The sequence below is a fragment of the Argentina silus genome (genome assembly GCF_951799395.1).
Source record: "Argentina silus genome assembly, chromosome: 14".
Classification (NCBI taxonomy): domain Eukaryota; kingdom Metazoa; phylum Chordata; class Actinopteri; order Argentiniformes; family Argentinidae; genus Argentina; species Argentina silus.
This window is the reverse complement of record NC_139668.1, coordinates 5,735,485-5,750,484: the sequence shown is the minus strand read 5'-3', so window position 1 is coordinate 5,750,484 and position 15,000 is coordinate 5,735,485. Positions and strand designations below refer to the sequence as shown.

General features: G+C 48.0%; 2 protein-coding genes across 2 annotated transcripts in view; both read left to right on the top strand.

Annotated features, from left to right (window-relative positions):
• The window catches only part of fbxl2 (F-box and leucine-rich repeat protein 2), a 14,415-nt gene extending 9,948 nt beyond the window's left edge, over nucleotides 1-4,467 (top strand). The window contains exons 7-14 of the mRNA XM_083684587.1: nucleotides 615-741; nucleotides 1,160-1,234; nucleotides 1,930-2,060; nucleotides 2,487-2,547; nucleotides 2,852-2,896; nucleotides 3,084-3,140; nucleotides 3,578-3,790; nucleotides 4,310-4,467. Of these exons, the coding sequence (XP_083540713.1) occupies nucleotides 615-741; nucleotides 1,160-1,234; nucleotides 1,930-2,060; nucleotides 2,487-2,547; nucleotides 2,852-2,896; nucleotides 3,084-3,140; nucleotides 3,578-3,790; nucleotides 4,310-4,417 (817 nt within the window). The 3' untranslated portion in view covers nucleotides 4,418-4,467. The remainder of the gene's footprint in view (nucleotides 1-614; nucleotides 742-1,159; nucleotides 1,235-1,929; nucleotides 2,061-2,486; nucleotides 2,548-2,851; nucleotides 2,897-3,083; nucleotides 3,141-3,577; nucleotides 3,791-4,309) is intronic.
• Nucleotides 4,468-7,698: 3,231 nt separating this feature from the next.
• Nucleotides 7,699-15,000, top strand: part of clasp2 (cytoplasmic linker associated protein 2) — a 50,452-nt gene continuing 43,150 nt past the window's right edge. The window contains 2 exon segments of the mRNA XM_083685033.1: nucleotides 7,699-8,552; nucleotides 14,612-14,690. Coding sequence (XP_083541159.1) covers nucleotides 8,355-8,552; nucleotides 14,612-14,690 — 277 coding nt within the window. The 5' untranslated portion in view covers nucleotides 7,699-8,354.

Here is a 15,000-nt window from a genome sequence, read left to right as displayed (position 1 = left end):
CACTTAGAATCCTCAAGTCAGAGACCCGCCCACTTAGAACCCTCAGGTCAAACACACGCCCACTTAGAATCCTCACCTCAGAGACCCGCCCACTTAGAACCCTCAGGTCAAACACACGCCCACTTAGAATCCTCACCTCAGAGACCCGCCCACTTAGAACCCTCAGGTCAAACACACGCCCACTTAGAATCCTCACCTCAGAGACCCGCCCACTTAGAACTCTAATTTCATAGACATGACCACTTATAGAATGGAATTGAATTGAATTGATTAAAATGTAATATTCAGTATAACTTTTTTGAATCCCGAGGGGCAATTAGATTATTATTGTCAGTACTGGCAACAATAATAATAATTATGAGCATGTGAGGCAAAACACATTTCTGCGCAAGCAGACAATAAAGTACAATCTAATAATGTAATCTAATCTAAAAGATACACCCAAACAGTACATACAGCAGGGGAGGCAAGTGGAGGCAGAAATAGGGCTCAGTATAACGCCTGGAATTGAGTGAGGAATGTTATCGTGTGTGTGTGTGTGTGTGTGTGTGTGTGTGTGTGTGTGTGTGTGTGTGTGTGTGTGTGTGTGTGTGTGTGTGTGTGTGTGTCCTCAGTGATGGCTGCAGGATGTTGGAGACGTTGAACCTGTCGTGGTGTGACCAGATCACACGTGATGGCATTGAGGCTCTGGCCAGGGGCTGTACTGGGATACGAGCACTGTTCCTCAGAGGCTGCACACAGGTACACACACACACACAATGGCTGCTCTGGGGCTACACACAGGTCCAGACAGTCCAAAACAAGGTAATGGCGCCCTCCTCAGGCAGCTTTGCGGAAGTGCAGCCATCTGACTAGATCCAGTACATGGGTCCTCTACTCTCTCCTGGACCGGGAGAGAATGACACTCTGCTGCTCCACATTGATTGAGTGTCCATATTGATTTGTTTTATTTCTGTAGTCTCTGCTGTTCCAAAGGTATTGATCTGTGCGTTAATAGGCGTGTGTATTGATAGGTGTGTGTGTATCGGTAGGTGTGTGTATCGGTAGGTGTGTGTATTGATAGGTGTGAGTATTGATAGGTTTGTGTATTGGTACGGTGTGTGTGTGTATTGGTAGGTGTGTGTATTGACTCTGTTCTCTGGTTTTGTGTTTGTTCCAGCTGGACGATGTCGCGCTGAAACACCTGCAGAAACACTGCCCTGAACTCACCACCATCAACATGCAGTCCTGCACAGTAAGTGTGAAGAATTGGAAATAAAATCACACTGAAGAATAGAGGACGGGATAAGACTAAGGCCTAGATTTATTTAAGTACAACTTCAGACGTTTAACGGACATGATGAAGCGAACTCAACACTAGTGGTCACATGACCAATTAACACAAGTTAGTATTCCGTTATATCTGACTCCAAAAGATACGTCACGGTTAATGATGACTGATAATGCTTTGCTCGTCCCTGTGTGACAGACAATCGCTCATATCGGATCCTAGATTCCATTAAGAATACCCAAAATGCTATTTTTTACTATGCCCTCAAGTTAAGATAAATCGCATTGCGAGGAGTTTACGCTCAGGCCAAGATCTGAAGCGGATGACTCACTCTGTGTGTCGTTAACGATGCATGCGAACATTAGGCATTAAATGGGAGAAGCTGGTCACGATTATGTTGTGCTGTATTAACAGAACCATTATCTAACGATGAACCAGGACATCTGCCAAGCATGCTCATTCAACTGTAAATAGGTAAACACTAGACTGGCACCACCAAATCCATGTACGTGTGTGCGCGCGTGTGTATTCTCTGTAGCCAGTAACAGACTGTAGAGACTGTGTGTGTGTGTGTGTGTGTGTGTGTGCGCGCGTATATGTGTGTGTGTGTGTGTATATATATATATATGTGTGTGTGTGTGTGTGTGTGCTCTCTGCAGCTGGTGACGGATGATGGTTTGGTGAGTCTGTGCAGAGGCTGTCATAAGCTGCAGATCCTGTGTATCTCAGGCTGCAGTAACATCACTGACGCCTCCCTCACTGCTCTGGGACTCAACTGCCCTCGACTCAAGTAAGAACTACCACCTAAGTACCCCATCCTGTCACCCTGCCCCCTAACTACCCCATCCTGTCACCCTGCCCCCTAACTACTCCATCCTGTCACCCTGCCCCCTAACTACTCCATCCTGTCATCCTGCCCCCTAACTACCCCATCATGTCCTCTAACCACCCCTAACTACCCCATCCAGACCCCTAGTTACCCCTAGTTAGCTCCAAATATCCCCACAACTGCCCCCATGCTGCTCCCCAATCACCCCAACTACCCACCAACAACCCACCCCTAACTTTTGACCTCTAACATTGCCTTCCTGACCTGACATTATACTGACATAAATACCTCACACTATTCCCAGCTACCAATCTCTTCCTACATAGTTAGTGCCCCAAAACTGATTGTGTGTGTGTGTGTGTGTGTGTGTGTGTGTGTGTGTCTTAGGATCCTGGAGGCTGCGAGATGCTCTCATGTTACAGATGCTGGGTTCACTGTCCTGGCCAGGGTGAGTGCCTCCTTGGTTCGCCCCTTCTTTTTCTCTCCTCAATCATTTTCTTCTAGATCTATCTCTCCTCTCTCTGTCTCTGTCTCTGTCTATCTCTATCTCTATCTCTATCTCTATCTCTATCTCTATCTTTATTTCTATCTCTCGCCATGTTGCCTAGGTCTCCATCTGTGTTTTTTCCTCCTCTATCTCCCCCTCTCCTTATCCTCCCTATCTATCTATCTGTCTATCTATCTGTCTATCTGTCTACTGTATTCAACGCCAGGAGGGTTTTCATGTCCTGTCTTGTTTCTTCGCCTTGCAGAATTGTCACGAGCTTGAAAAAATGGACTTAGAAGAATGTATTTTGGTAAGATTCCATCGGTCATTTTTCCAAACGAATGCCCAGATGTTGTCACTGTATCTGTAGCCTTGTTTGAACGAGTCTGTCTCAGGGTTTGTGGATCTGTTTATCTGCGCTTGATCGATGCTGTCTGAGCCTGTTGATCTCTCTCGCTCGTGGCTCTGGGTTTGATTGAGCTTGTCTTTTCTCCTAGGTGACTGATAACACCCTGTTCCAGCTCTCCATCCACTGCCCCCTGCTGCAAGCCCTGGTAGGTACCCCCCCCCAGTCCCTCCAGACAATCTCTCTCTCTCTCTCTCTCTCTCTCTCTCTCTTTATTTTGGACATACCTGGAGATGAGTTTGTTATGGATGCAATGTTGTCCTAAACCCAATGAATGAATGAATGAATGAATCAATCAATCAATCAATTTGTTTGTCATTGTCATTCTTATTTGTCCTTGTCATAGTATCGCATGTGTAATGTTGTATGTTAGTGGTCTGTAATGTCTTTTTTTGTGGACCCCATGAAGTCTAGTGGTCTTTTAGGTGGCAGCTAATTGGAGACCCTAATAAATAAAGAATGAATGAATGGATGGATGGATAAATGGATGGATGAATGAATGAATGGATAAATGGATGGATGGATGGATGGATGGATGGATGGATGAATCAATCAATGAATCAATTCCCCTTCTCCTCCCTCCAGTCGCTGTCCCACTGTGAGCTGATAACAGACGATGGGATCCGGGCGCTGAGCAGCAGCGCGTGCGGCCAGGAGCGCCTCACGGTGGTGGAGTTGGATAACTGCCCGCTGATCACCGACGTGACGCTGGAGCACCTGAAGAGCTGCCACCGCCTGGAGCGCATCGAGCTGTACGACTGCCAGCAGGTCACCAGGGCCGGCATCAAACGCATCCGGGTCAGTCGCGGTCGCGGGGAAACATTCCCCTCCCCTCCCCTCCCCTCCCCTCCCCTCTTCTCTTCTCTCTCTTTCTTTCTATTTTTTTTTCTTCTCTTTTCTTGTTTTCTTGTCTCTGTTTTGCCTTTGCCTCGGGCCTCTTTTCTCTCTTTCCCTTTTCTTGTTTTTCTTGTCTCTGTTTTGCCTTCGCCTCACGCTCTCTTCTCTCCTGTCTGCTGTTTACCGTTTCTCTTTCTCTCTGACCTTTTCCCTCTCCTCTCATATCTCCTCTTCTCATATATTGTCTCTCTAATAACAGTAATAATACGTTGAGTTTGTGATGCGCTTTTCAGTGAAAAACGGTCTCAAAGTGCTACAGTTGTGCCATATGACTGCTAATTGAAGTGCTTGCTTGTGTGATATTGTGTATTGAAGACATGTTACCTGTGTAGTTTACCTGACTGGGATGTCTTAGGTCCTGCAGTGCCTAATGGGAGTTGTAGTGTCCACACAATGTTAATATTCCCCCTCCTCTTACAGGCCCACCTCCCGGAGATCAAGGTCCACGCCTACTTTGCCCCGGTGACGCCCCCTCCCTCTGTGCACGGCGGGGGCCAGCGTCTTTGTCGCTGTTGCATCATCCTCTGACAGTGGAGGGCCAGGGGGGGGCATCTCTGCCTGCAGGTCCTGCTGCTGTGAGCCCACCCTGGGGCCCCCTGGGGGGAGGGGGGGGGAGGAGGAGGAGGAGGAGGAGGGCACTCTTGAAAGGGGGGGAGGGGGGGCCTGGACCCAATCACCACTGATCGCTGATCACTACACAGACTGGGTACTGCGGACGGTAGATCAGTACACAGACTGGATAATGCTGATCAATATACAGACTGGATACTGTGGATCACTGATCAATACACTGACTGGATACCACTCGTCGTTGATCAATTCACAGACTGGATGCTGCTGATCGCTGATCAATACTGATCATTACTGATCACTGAACAGTAGGACCCATCAGCACTGCAGCCTCTTCTTCCGCTTAGGGGTGGGGGCTTGTTTTTCTTTCTCTCTCTCTCTCTCTCTCTCTCTCTCTCTCTCTCTCTCTCTCTCTCTCTCTCTCTCTCTCTCTCTCTGTCAGAACTGTAAAAACTGTAACTGAACTGTGAATCAATACTCATCCCTAACCCCCCCCCCCCCACACACACACCCACCCACCCCCCCCTCTACACTCCACCCTCCACCCTCCACTCCAAGTGACTAGGAGGACTGCACTCAGCCTGGGGGAGCACGGGTGGAGGGGGGGACGGAGGGGGAGATGGGTGAGGTCCTCCTTTCACTGGAGGGGGGGGGAATGCCATCACACGAAAGCTAAAATTGGAGGACAACGTTACCCCCTTGGACAACGCATCACTCTGTGTGGAACATCATCTCAGCCAATCACACGCCAGCGCTGCGCGTCCCACCTGTGAGTCACACAGGACACGGCCAATGGACAAGCAGGACTAGGGTGGAGTAGAGGGGGCTTGTGGGACACGCTGGGTATGACACTTCTGGGTGTGAGCAGAGAGGATGCTGGGATAAGCCCTCATGAGACACACTCCGTTCATCCCGCCCACTCTGGGTGGAAAACCAGAAAAATACAACACAGGACACGACATGGCGTTTTTTCTTTTTTTGTGCATCTGAGAACCTTCAGTTTGAGTTTCCGATTCTGTTTGTACAGAGAATGTTTTGCAAATGGCAAAAAAAAAAAAACACACAAAAAAATTACAATATGGCAACCTCTCACTCAGATTGGAGTAGGCCGATAACAACTTGTTATTATTATTATTTTTTCCCTCTTTATTTTTCAGTGCTTACTGTATTTGTCCTTGCTTGTTTGTCCAGAGAGGGATATGTGTGTCTTTCCTTGAAATAATGACAAAAAAAAAAGAAACTGTTGCTGTTGGACAGAAATGGACTCTTGTCAGGTCAGAGCCTCAGCATCTCATGACATCAGGTTGCTTTCGTGTGCTACATCACTGGAGCGCGTGTACTCAGGGCCTCCTGTGCACTGTGTGGCTTTGCAAACACAAGGCCCGGTTCCAAACCCATCGCTAGCCCCTGACCGCTGAGCACTTGGAAGGAAGTAAAGATGGATTAGACAGATTATGTTGCAGTAGTAAACAGGAAGAAGATATTTGAGCCAGATATTCATTTCATTCTTGAGACTCCCCATTGGAAATCTGAAAGGTCTAAATCTGTCCAAGCAACATGGCAGGAACTCTACCTTGCCACCAGAAGGCAAGGTGCAGCTTCTACCATATGACTTGCCTAACCATTAGTCTTGCAGGGCCAGACCACTGTCTTCTTACACAACTGCTTGCCATACCTGTAGCTCTGTCCAAGCCAGACCGCCTATACTATCAAGTGTACTATACTATAATATCAAGTGTACTAGTATCTACCTATACTATCGAGTGCTTTCAGATTTTCATGAAGGAGTCAAGATGGGGTTGGAGGACTAGGTGGTGGGTTTGAGACAAGGGAACGTATGTGTAAAGCACCAGAGGAGGACTAGTGGTCGGGTTGAGACAAGGGGCCGTTTGTGTAAAGCACCAGAGGAGGACTACTGGTGGGTTTGAGACAAGGGCCGTTTGTGTAAAGCACCAGAGGAGGACTACTGGTGTGTTTGAGACAAGGGCTGTTTGTGTAAAGCACCAGAGGAGGACTACTTGTGGGTTTGAGACAAGGGGCTGTGTGTAAAGCACCAGAGGAGGACTACTGGTGGGGTTGAGACAAGGGGCCGTGTGTGTAGAGTACCAGACAGAGGTGTAACTGTACTGTATCTGCGTTCACTCAGATGCTGGGATGTGGAGCGGACTGGACTGACTGCGTGGCAGTGATACTAACGCCCTCTCTCTGACAGCTGATTTAACAGGAGTTTTATGTTGAATATAAATAAATAAATGAATAAATAAATGAATAAAAGTAACTGATAGTAAATGTGCTCTGGCTGTCTCTTCCATGGAATTTATTAAAATAAATGTTTTAAGCAGCGCTGCCTCGTGTGTGTGTGTGTGTGTGTGTGTGTGTGTGTGTGTGTGTGTGTGTGTGTGTGTGTGTGTGTGTGTGTGTGTGTGTGTGTGTGTGTGTGTGTGTGTGTGTGTGTGTGTGTGTGTGTGTGTGTTCGTTCATTCATTCCACTACTCCTCATGATGTGGTCCCCTGCCTGACCGCCAGATGTCGCCGGAGATCCATTGTAGATTATAATTCAGACACACACACACCCAAATCTACACACTGGACTCCATCATACATTGTACTCATCAATAAACGTGCTTTAAATTTCTTCAGCCAGAGTTTCAATGTAATATTAGAATGAGGTGATGGTTGACTATGTCTAGCAAGCAGATACATTATAATTCCTGCGTTTAGGAATAAATGGAATAACCCAAGTTCAACAGCTCTAGCTATCTAGGAAGCATTGCTTTATAAAACGCGTGCATTTTTTTCCCATGTTCTTTTATATCAAATTGATGTGTTTTTTTTTTTTTTGTATATTCGTGACTGTTTCTCCTTAAATTCTTAATGAATGAGTTTCTGTAGGTTTTTCATCAGGCACAATGCTGGGTAGCTGTGCGGTGCAAAAAGACCATGGGCCGTGTACTGAAACAACTCCTAGCCCCTTCACTGTAGACGCTTGTGTAGATCTGAAAGGATTTGGATAGTCATAAGCAAGATGGCTTCTATACCCACTCATATGGTAGGTGGACGAGCAGCCATCTTTGCCTATACCCATCCAGTCCTTTCAGATCGGTAAGTGTCTAGGGAATAGAGGCTAGGGGGCTGTTTCTGGAGAGGACCCCTATCGGCCTTCATTCGCTGCTCGTCTGCACCTCTTTCCAAACTGCAGTCACCGGCGGCGCGCTGGCTTTCAGCAAGGAAGGGTTTTTTTTGACAGCTGTCACAGAAACGATTATTCAAGGATTAAGAGTAACCAGGGGACCGCGGGAGCGAAGCGAAGATCTTGCCCTCGTAGTTAGGTGCAACTTCCTTTTGATAGGATTTGCAAGCAACACCTCTCCGAGGAGATTTCCAGCTCATGGAATCCCAAAACGAATCGAAGCGGGGCGATCAGGGGCCTGCTGTGTAACCAACTAGCTAAGCTAGCCGTTAGCTTTCTTGACTTGAGCTACCGCGGCTAGGTGTTGTGGGCTAACTAGTTTCGTTAGCCAGCTATGTTTGTCGGCTAGCTCTCGTTGTTGTGGTTCGATACAACGGACTTTGGTTTATTCTACCTGATCTCTATCCTCTTTTTCAAAACTTTTTGGAAAGTTACATTCAAGTTTAGCCCCATTCTCTGTCGTCTTGTTGGCTGAAATCAAAGTTGAGCAGTTGGACAAATCGGATTCGCCGCGCTATTTTGATACACGGTTGGTTTGTTTATCGGGCTGTCATCGCTGTCAGACTCGGTCACCTCTCCACGGCTCAACAACCTCTCGACCACAGCGAACCACTTTTCCATCCCCCCCCCCCCGAGATAAAACACACCGTTTGACCGGACCCCTATTCTCTTGTCTGCGGCTGGCCACACGGCACTTTGTTCCCAATGGAGGAACATGACAACATGGACTATTTTTACCAGCAGGTAGTACAGAAGGACGTAACCCGTCGGCTGCAGGTCGGGCAGGATCTCATTGACTACCTGAACGACCCTCAACGCTCTTCGGATGTGGAACAAGATAAACCACGGCTGGATAAAACCGTCGACGAGCTAACGGGATGGGTCAACTCCAGCAACTACAAGGTGAGACGGGATTGAAAGGCTAGGCGGCTAGCAGCGCGGTGTGCACTGCAGTGGTACAGCTACCCCGACCCACTAAAATATCCTCATGTTATGAATGAGAGGTTTCAGTTGTGTCGTGTGTCACAAAGACAGACGATTATTGTTCACGAATGTTAGGTAGCTGGCTCAGTTGAGGAAGAAGGACTCATATTATTCGGAGCTGTCACCGCCTCTTTGTGAAGAGGGACTGTCTATCGGAGAGACTGACATGTAATCTGATTTTTAAAAAAGCAAAAAAAACTGGCCTAATCTGATTGAAACAGCCAGATAATCTCGTCAAAAGTGCGCTCAAAGTTTCAAAGTTTTATTTTAGAGGGGTATTTTCTCTTATCCTTTTTTAGATAAAAACAAAGACACCAATTGCTAATTCAGCTGGCACGATAGCAAGGCACGGCTGGTGTATTTACCAGCTAAACATATTCTTAGTCAGTGATACGTTATTTTATGTGATCCTCACTCTCAGAAGAGAGTGTAATATGATGGAATTCAGTGAGATTGGAACGTTTTGAGTTGGTTTTTTCGCTCAAACGGCCATCTCTCGTGGGATGTGTGTGTTTTTGAGGTCCCCCCATTGTCAGGGCGCTCTGGAGCAAAGGATGGGGGAGGGGTCATGGCGAGCATTGTTTAGACGCAGCGTGTGTGTGTGTGTGTGTGTGTTTGCGCGCGTGTGTGTGTGTTTGTCTGTGTGTACTTTGTCATATCTCTGAAAACACCTGGAATGTTGCCTTGTTCCCTTTGCCAAGTTATCTCCTCAATCCAGACAGTTATGTGATCTGAAATATGCACTCTGAAATCCCTTCAGCAATTTTTGAAGGTGAAGTATTTGTAAAAAAAACTATTCCCGGTGAATCCATTAGAACTTGTCCAAATGAATACTAATTAGACAGATTGATAGGTAGTGCTTTATTGATCCCCGAGGGGAAATGAAGGCGTTACAGCAGCTCACATCACAAACAACAACAAAATAAAGTGACAGAAGAATGATAGAATAAAATAAAAAGACATCTGACATAGACATCCAGAAAAGATCTCCTATAGCGCTGCTTCGTGCAATATGCTTGTAATTCCGCTCAGTAAAGGAATAGTTTGCATTGATGTTTGCAGAAAACCAGAGCCAGACAGTATAGTGTTGTATTCCTCTCCTGGGGCTATAGATGGTGTTGTAGGAGGAGGAGGAGGTGGTGTTGTGTGCCAGATTAACAAGCCGCAGAGAGAGACGGGGACATAATTTGACAGCGCACACGTCTGTCATCACCGTGATTAACCCAGTGATGGTGATGATGTAATCCCTTTGGCCAGAGGTGGGATTGAGTTAGCATGAGTTATAGCCCCCCCCCCCCCCCCCCAGAGTCCCTGCCCCTGCTCCTACCCCTCCCCCCTTCTATCCCTAGCCCCTAAAGCCCCTTACCCCTACCCCCTTCCCCTTCCCCTGCCCATAGTCCCTATTTTCCACCCTTTGTTTGTTGATTGCTAGTCTGAATTTGAACTGGGTAGGTGGTAGCAACAGGGTGGATCCGAGCCATCCCTAAGACCCAACGGAGGGTGTGGTACCATCAACATTCTGCTTCATACACACATCATCGCCATCTTCATTTCAGATTTTAGCAAACGCGTCAAATGAAATAAAATCCCTCTCTAAAATCTCTCATTGAGGGGAAGAGGTCGGAGTCTAGGTCACGGAGGAGCTGTTTTTAGAGTGGGCAGTCAGTGGTCCAGTCCAGCACCGGCCCAGGAGACTCCAGCTAAAAGAACACACAGTACTGGGCTGTCGCTAGAAATAGCCTAGTCTGCTAAGTCCAGGTCTGGGGTCAGGTTACCCAAACCAGAACCGGTTAGGAGCTAACGAGCTAAACTGACTGCGGATCAGCGTCTGGGACTGCGGGCGACTCCCCGCCACCCCCACCCAATGATGTCATCGTGCTCCCACCTCTGGGAGTATTTATTCTCTGCCTCTGCCAGCGAGGAGAGAAGTTTCCTTTATGTACAGATCTTAGATCAGCCCAGCCAGCGGCCCCGCCTAGTAGGGGAGAAGTTGCCCTTTACGTACAGATGAGGGGGAGGCCGGTGGAGGCAGAAATCGGAGGACATCGTAACGAGACGAACCGAATGAGGAATGGTGTCAACCACGCGTGGTCGATGAGGCCGTCCTCCGATTTCTACCTCCACCGGCCTCCGCTGGAACAGATCTAGGATCGGCTTAGCCCAGCAACCCCATTCATAACATGTAACCGGTCTGGAGGAACATCTCAAACGGAGCTCGGATCAGTGTATCCCGCTGATCCATGTGACCTTCATGCAGGGGGAGGGGGGGGGGGGGGGGGGTGGGGGGTCTCCCGAGAGATCCTGGTTGGTCCAGAGGGTTGGATGGGGGGGGACTGGGCAGGGGCTGACTGGGGCTGGAGATGCTGAGTCAGCGCCGACTAAAGAGAGAAAGAGAGATGGAGGGAGGGCAGGAGAGAGAGGGAGGGGATGAATGGTTGTAGAATAGATGAAGGGAAGTGGATGGAGAGAGAGAGAGCAGAAATATGCAGGGTTAGAGGGATGAGGGAGGGGAGGATAGAGGGATGGAGTCAGAGGATCAGTGTGTAAAGCCCAGATAGACTGACTCAGAGTGGTTCTGTCGATGGGAGGAGATTGTCTTAGTGCTGGTTCCTCTTTTATTCATGGGGCGAATCTCTCTCTCTTTCTCTCTCTCTCTCTCTCTCTTTCTTCCTCTTGCTTTACCTCTCTTTGTCTCTGTGTCTTTCTCTCCTCTTCTCACCTCTCCCCCTCTCTCTTCCTCCTTAACTCTCTTTCTCTGGTTGTCTCATCTCTCTTTCCCTCTCTCTCTCTCTTTCTCCCACTGCAGCAGATTCCCCTTAAGCTCATTCACATCACAGCAGGCACTGTTCATATGCATGGCACACACACACACGCCACACACACGCACACACACACGCGCCACACACACGCCACACACACGCACACACACACGCACACACACACGCCACACACATGCCACACACACACGCCACACACACACGCCACACACACGCCACACACACACACACACACGCCACACACGCCACATACGCACGCCACACACACACACACGCCGCAGACATTAATATTGCAGGCTGCTGTTAGTGCGCTCTCTGAATGTTTTAGGGCTGCTGGCTGCAGAACCCAGAGTGCTCAGCTGTAACAGGACCAGAGCCGGCCCAACCACCCTCCCCCTCAGCAGAGCAGAGCAGAGCAGAGCAGAGCAGAGCCCAAATCACGACACTCACTATGGGTGTGTTGGCTTAGAGTAGAGACTGCAGAGATGGGCTGTTCCCAGATCCACACTAGGGCTGTAACGGTTGAGCATTGTCATAGTCAAGTATTCTGGTGATTAATCAAGTAATTAAAAAAAAATATATATATATATATATATATAGAGCTTGGACCCGTTGATGTGTCTATGATCAGAACCAGAAAATGTTTTTCAATATAAAAAGAAACTTTGCCAGTTTCGGGGAAAAAAATATAAACAAGTGACCTTTTCAGCTCTCCGTATAAAAACATACCAGCAAAAAAAGAGAAAAAAAGAAGGCAGACAAAACTCAAGGCAAGACAACCCCATTGGGAGGATTCTAGAACCTTGCTGATTGTTGATGTGAAGAGGGACTGTCTATCGGAGAGACTGACATGTAATCTGATAAAAAAAAAAGCAAAAAAACGGGCCTAATCTGATTGAAACAGCCAGATAATCTCGTCAAAAGTGCGCTCAAAGTTTCAAAGTTTTATTTTAGAGGGGTATTTTCTCTTATCCTTTTTTAGATAAAAACAAAGACACCAATTGCTAATTCAGCTGGCACGATAGCAAGGCACGGTTGGTGTATTTACCAGCTAAAAATATTCTTAGTCAGTGATACGTTATTTTATGTGATCCTCACTCACAGAAGAGAGTGATAATGGCGGCCCGGCAGAGGGGACTCACTATAGGGGGACATGCCTGACCAACAAATTGATGTTGAATTATGGAATTGATTAAAGTTAGGTTAGGGTTAACAGGTTTAGTTAGTGTTAGGGTAAGGCTAACCCTGACCTAGTTTAGCTGTGTGACGCTGGTCAGGATGGTCCCTCTAGCTAAGCTAAAGAAGGCTAGTGGTAGCCTAGCGTAGCCTAGCCTAGTTTAGCGCCATGTTCATCATCAGATTATTCATATTCCAGCTGAAGCCAGAGTGGCAATATTTCTGCAAGGTCACGGTTAGACACGTTTGTGAACACACACATACACACACACACACACACACACAGAGCCACAGTCCTGTCTGGTCCTGTCGTAAGATGGTGTGTTTTGGTTGTTAGTGTGTGTGAGGGACCTGGGAATACCTGGTTGGACATATGGCCCGTCCTCCCCCCTTCTCTCCCCCAGGCCTGCTGAGTGTGTTCATGCTCAGGTAGTCTGCAGAATCTCCCCCCTTCTCTCTCCTCCTCCCTTGTCCCCCCCCCCCCGCTTCCAATGGAGCTGCCATATGGTCCTGGGTGCAGCCCTGCCTTGTGGGGGGCTGCAGGGGAGAGGAGAGGCGAGGCCTGGCCTGGCCTGGGGGGTGTTTTCTTCTTGTTATCTTCCTTCTCTTTCTCCTCTCATCCTCTTTCTCCTCCCATTTTTTCTTCCCCTTTTCTCCTCCCATTTTCTTTTCCCCTTTTCTCCTCCCATTCTTTTCCCCTCTCTCTCTCTGTGGTTACCTGGCCCGTCTCTCTCTCTCTCCTTCTTTGACTAAAATAGGGAATAACTGCCGTCACAACCTCAGGGACAGAGAGAATATTTTTTACGGATTTTCTCTGGAATGTTCTCTTCCATCCTGCACTGCCAACACAAGCATTCCAGGAGCAGCGCTCCGCATGGGATCTGATTCTAATCAGGAACGCTGTGGAAAACTCTCAATGCTGGAACATTCTATGGAACCTAACTTGACTGAAACATAGACATGTAGACTTGGTGAACCTATAGAACCGTACTTTACTGAAACATAGACTTAAATATCATGTCATCCTTCTCTCTCTCTCTCTCTCTCTCTCTCACACATATGTAGATTTGTAGTTCCTAACGTATAACTTTACTTCACTGAAACATAGATGAGTAGATTTGTAGTTCCTAATGTATAACCTCTTCTCTTACATAGATACCATAGACCCGTAGAATAGTTACTCTCCAAAGCACTCTGACTATAAAATGGAATCCTCCACTCTAACTTTTAAAGTAGCCTAGAGCCCTCACTCCTAAGGTTCTAATGTTCTCGGTAGCCTAGAGCCCTCACTCCTAAGGTTCTAATGTTCTAGGTAGCCTCGAGCCCTCACTCCTAAGGTTCTAATGTTCTCAGTAGCCTAGAGCCCTCACTCCTAAGGTTCTAATGTTCTAGGTAGCCTCGAGCCCTCACTCCTAAGGTTCTAATGTTCTTGGTAGCCTAGAGCCCTCACTCCTAAGGTTCTAATGTTCTAGGTAGCCTAAAGCCCTCACTCCTAAGCTTCTAATGTTCTAGGTAGCCTATAGCCCTAATTCGTAGGGTTCTAATGTTCTAGGTAGCCTAGAGCCCTCACTCCTAAGGTTCTAATGTTCTAGGTAGCCTCGAGCCCTCACTCCTAAGGTTCTAATGTTCTAGGTAGCCTAGAGCCCTAACTCCTAAGGTTCTAATGTTCTTGGTGGGAATCCAACCTAGGAATCTTCTTCCTCTTGTCTCCATTCCTTTATCTACCCGGACCCTGACCCTGAGCAGGTTCAATCAGTATGGTGGAGTAAACCTATGTCAGGAGGTCATAGCCTATGTCAGGAGGTCATAGCCTATGTCAGGAGGTTATAGGGTTATAGCATTCCACCAGTCCGGCTCTCGTTGTCCCTCACACAGAAGGCTCACCCTGCCGAGTGACCTCTCGCCCTGATCTTTGTAACAATGCAGTGTGTGTGTGTGTGTGTGTATGTGTGTGTGTGTGCACGTGCTTGCGTGCGCCTGACCAACCCTGTGCTGACTCTGTGTTTTTCTCTTTGCATCCTATAGGTGGCGCTGGTGGGGATAGACATCGTGGCGGCGTTTGTGGACCGCCTGGGGGAGCGCTTCAGAGGATACCTGAGCACAAGTGAGACAGTCTTCCTCCTCTTCCTCCTCCTCGTCCACTCCTCCTTCTCGTTCCTCTCCTCCTCCCCTACTCTTCCTCTCCCTCCTCCTTCTCTTCTACTCCTTCTCCTCATCCTCTCCTCCTCCCCTCCTACAATTCCTCCTCGTCTCCCTCCTCCTCATCCACTCCTCCTCCTACTCTTCCCCCCTCTTCCTCCTCCTTCTCGTCCTCTCCTCCTCCCCTCCTCCTACAATTCCTCCCCCTCCTCCTCGTCTCCTCTCCTCCTCCTCCTCCCCTCTTCCTTCGCGCGTGTGTGTGTGTGTGTGTGTTG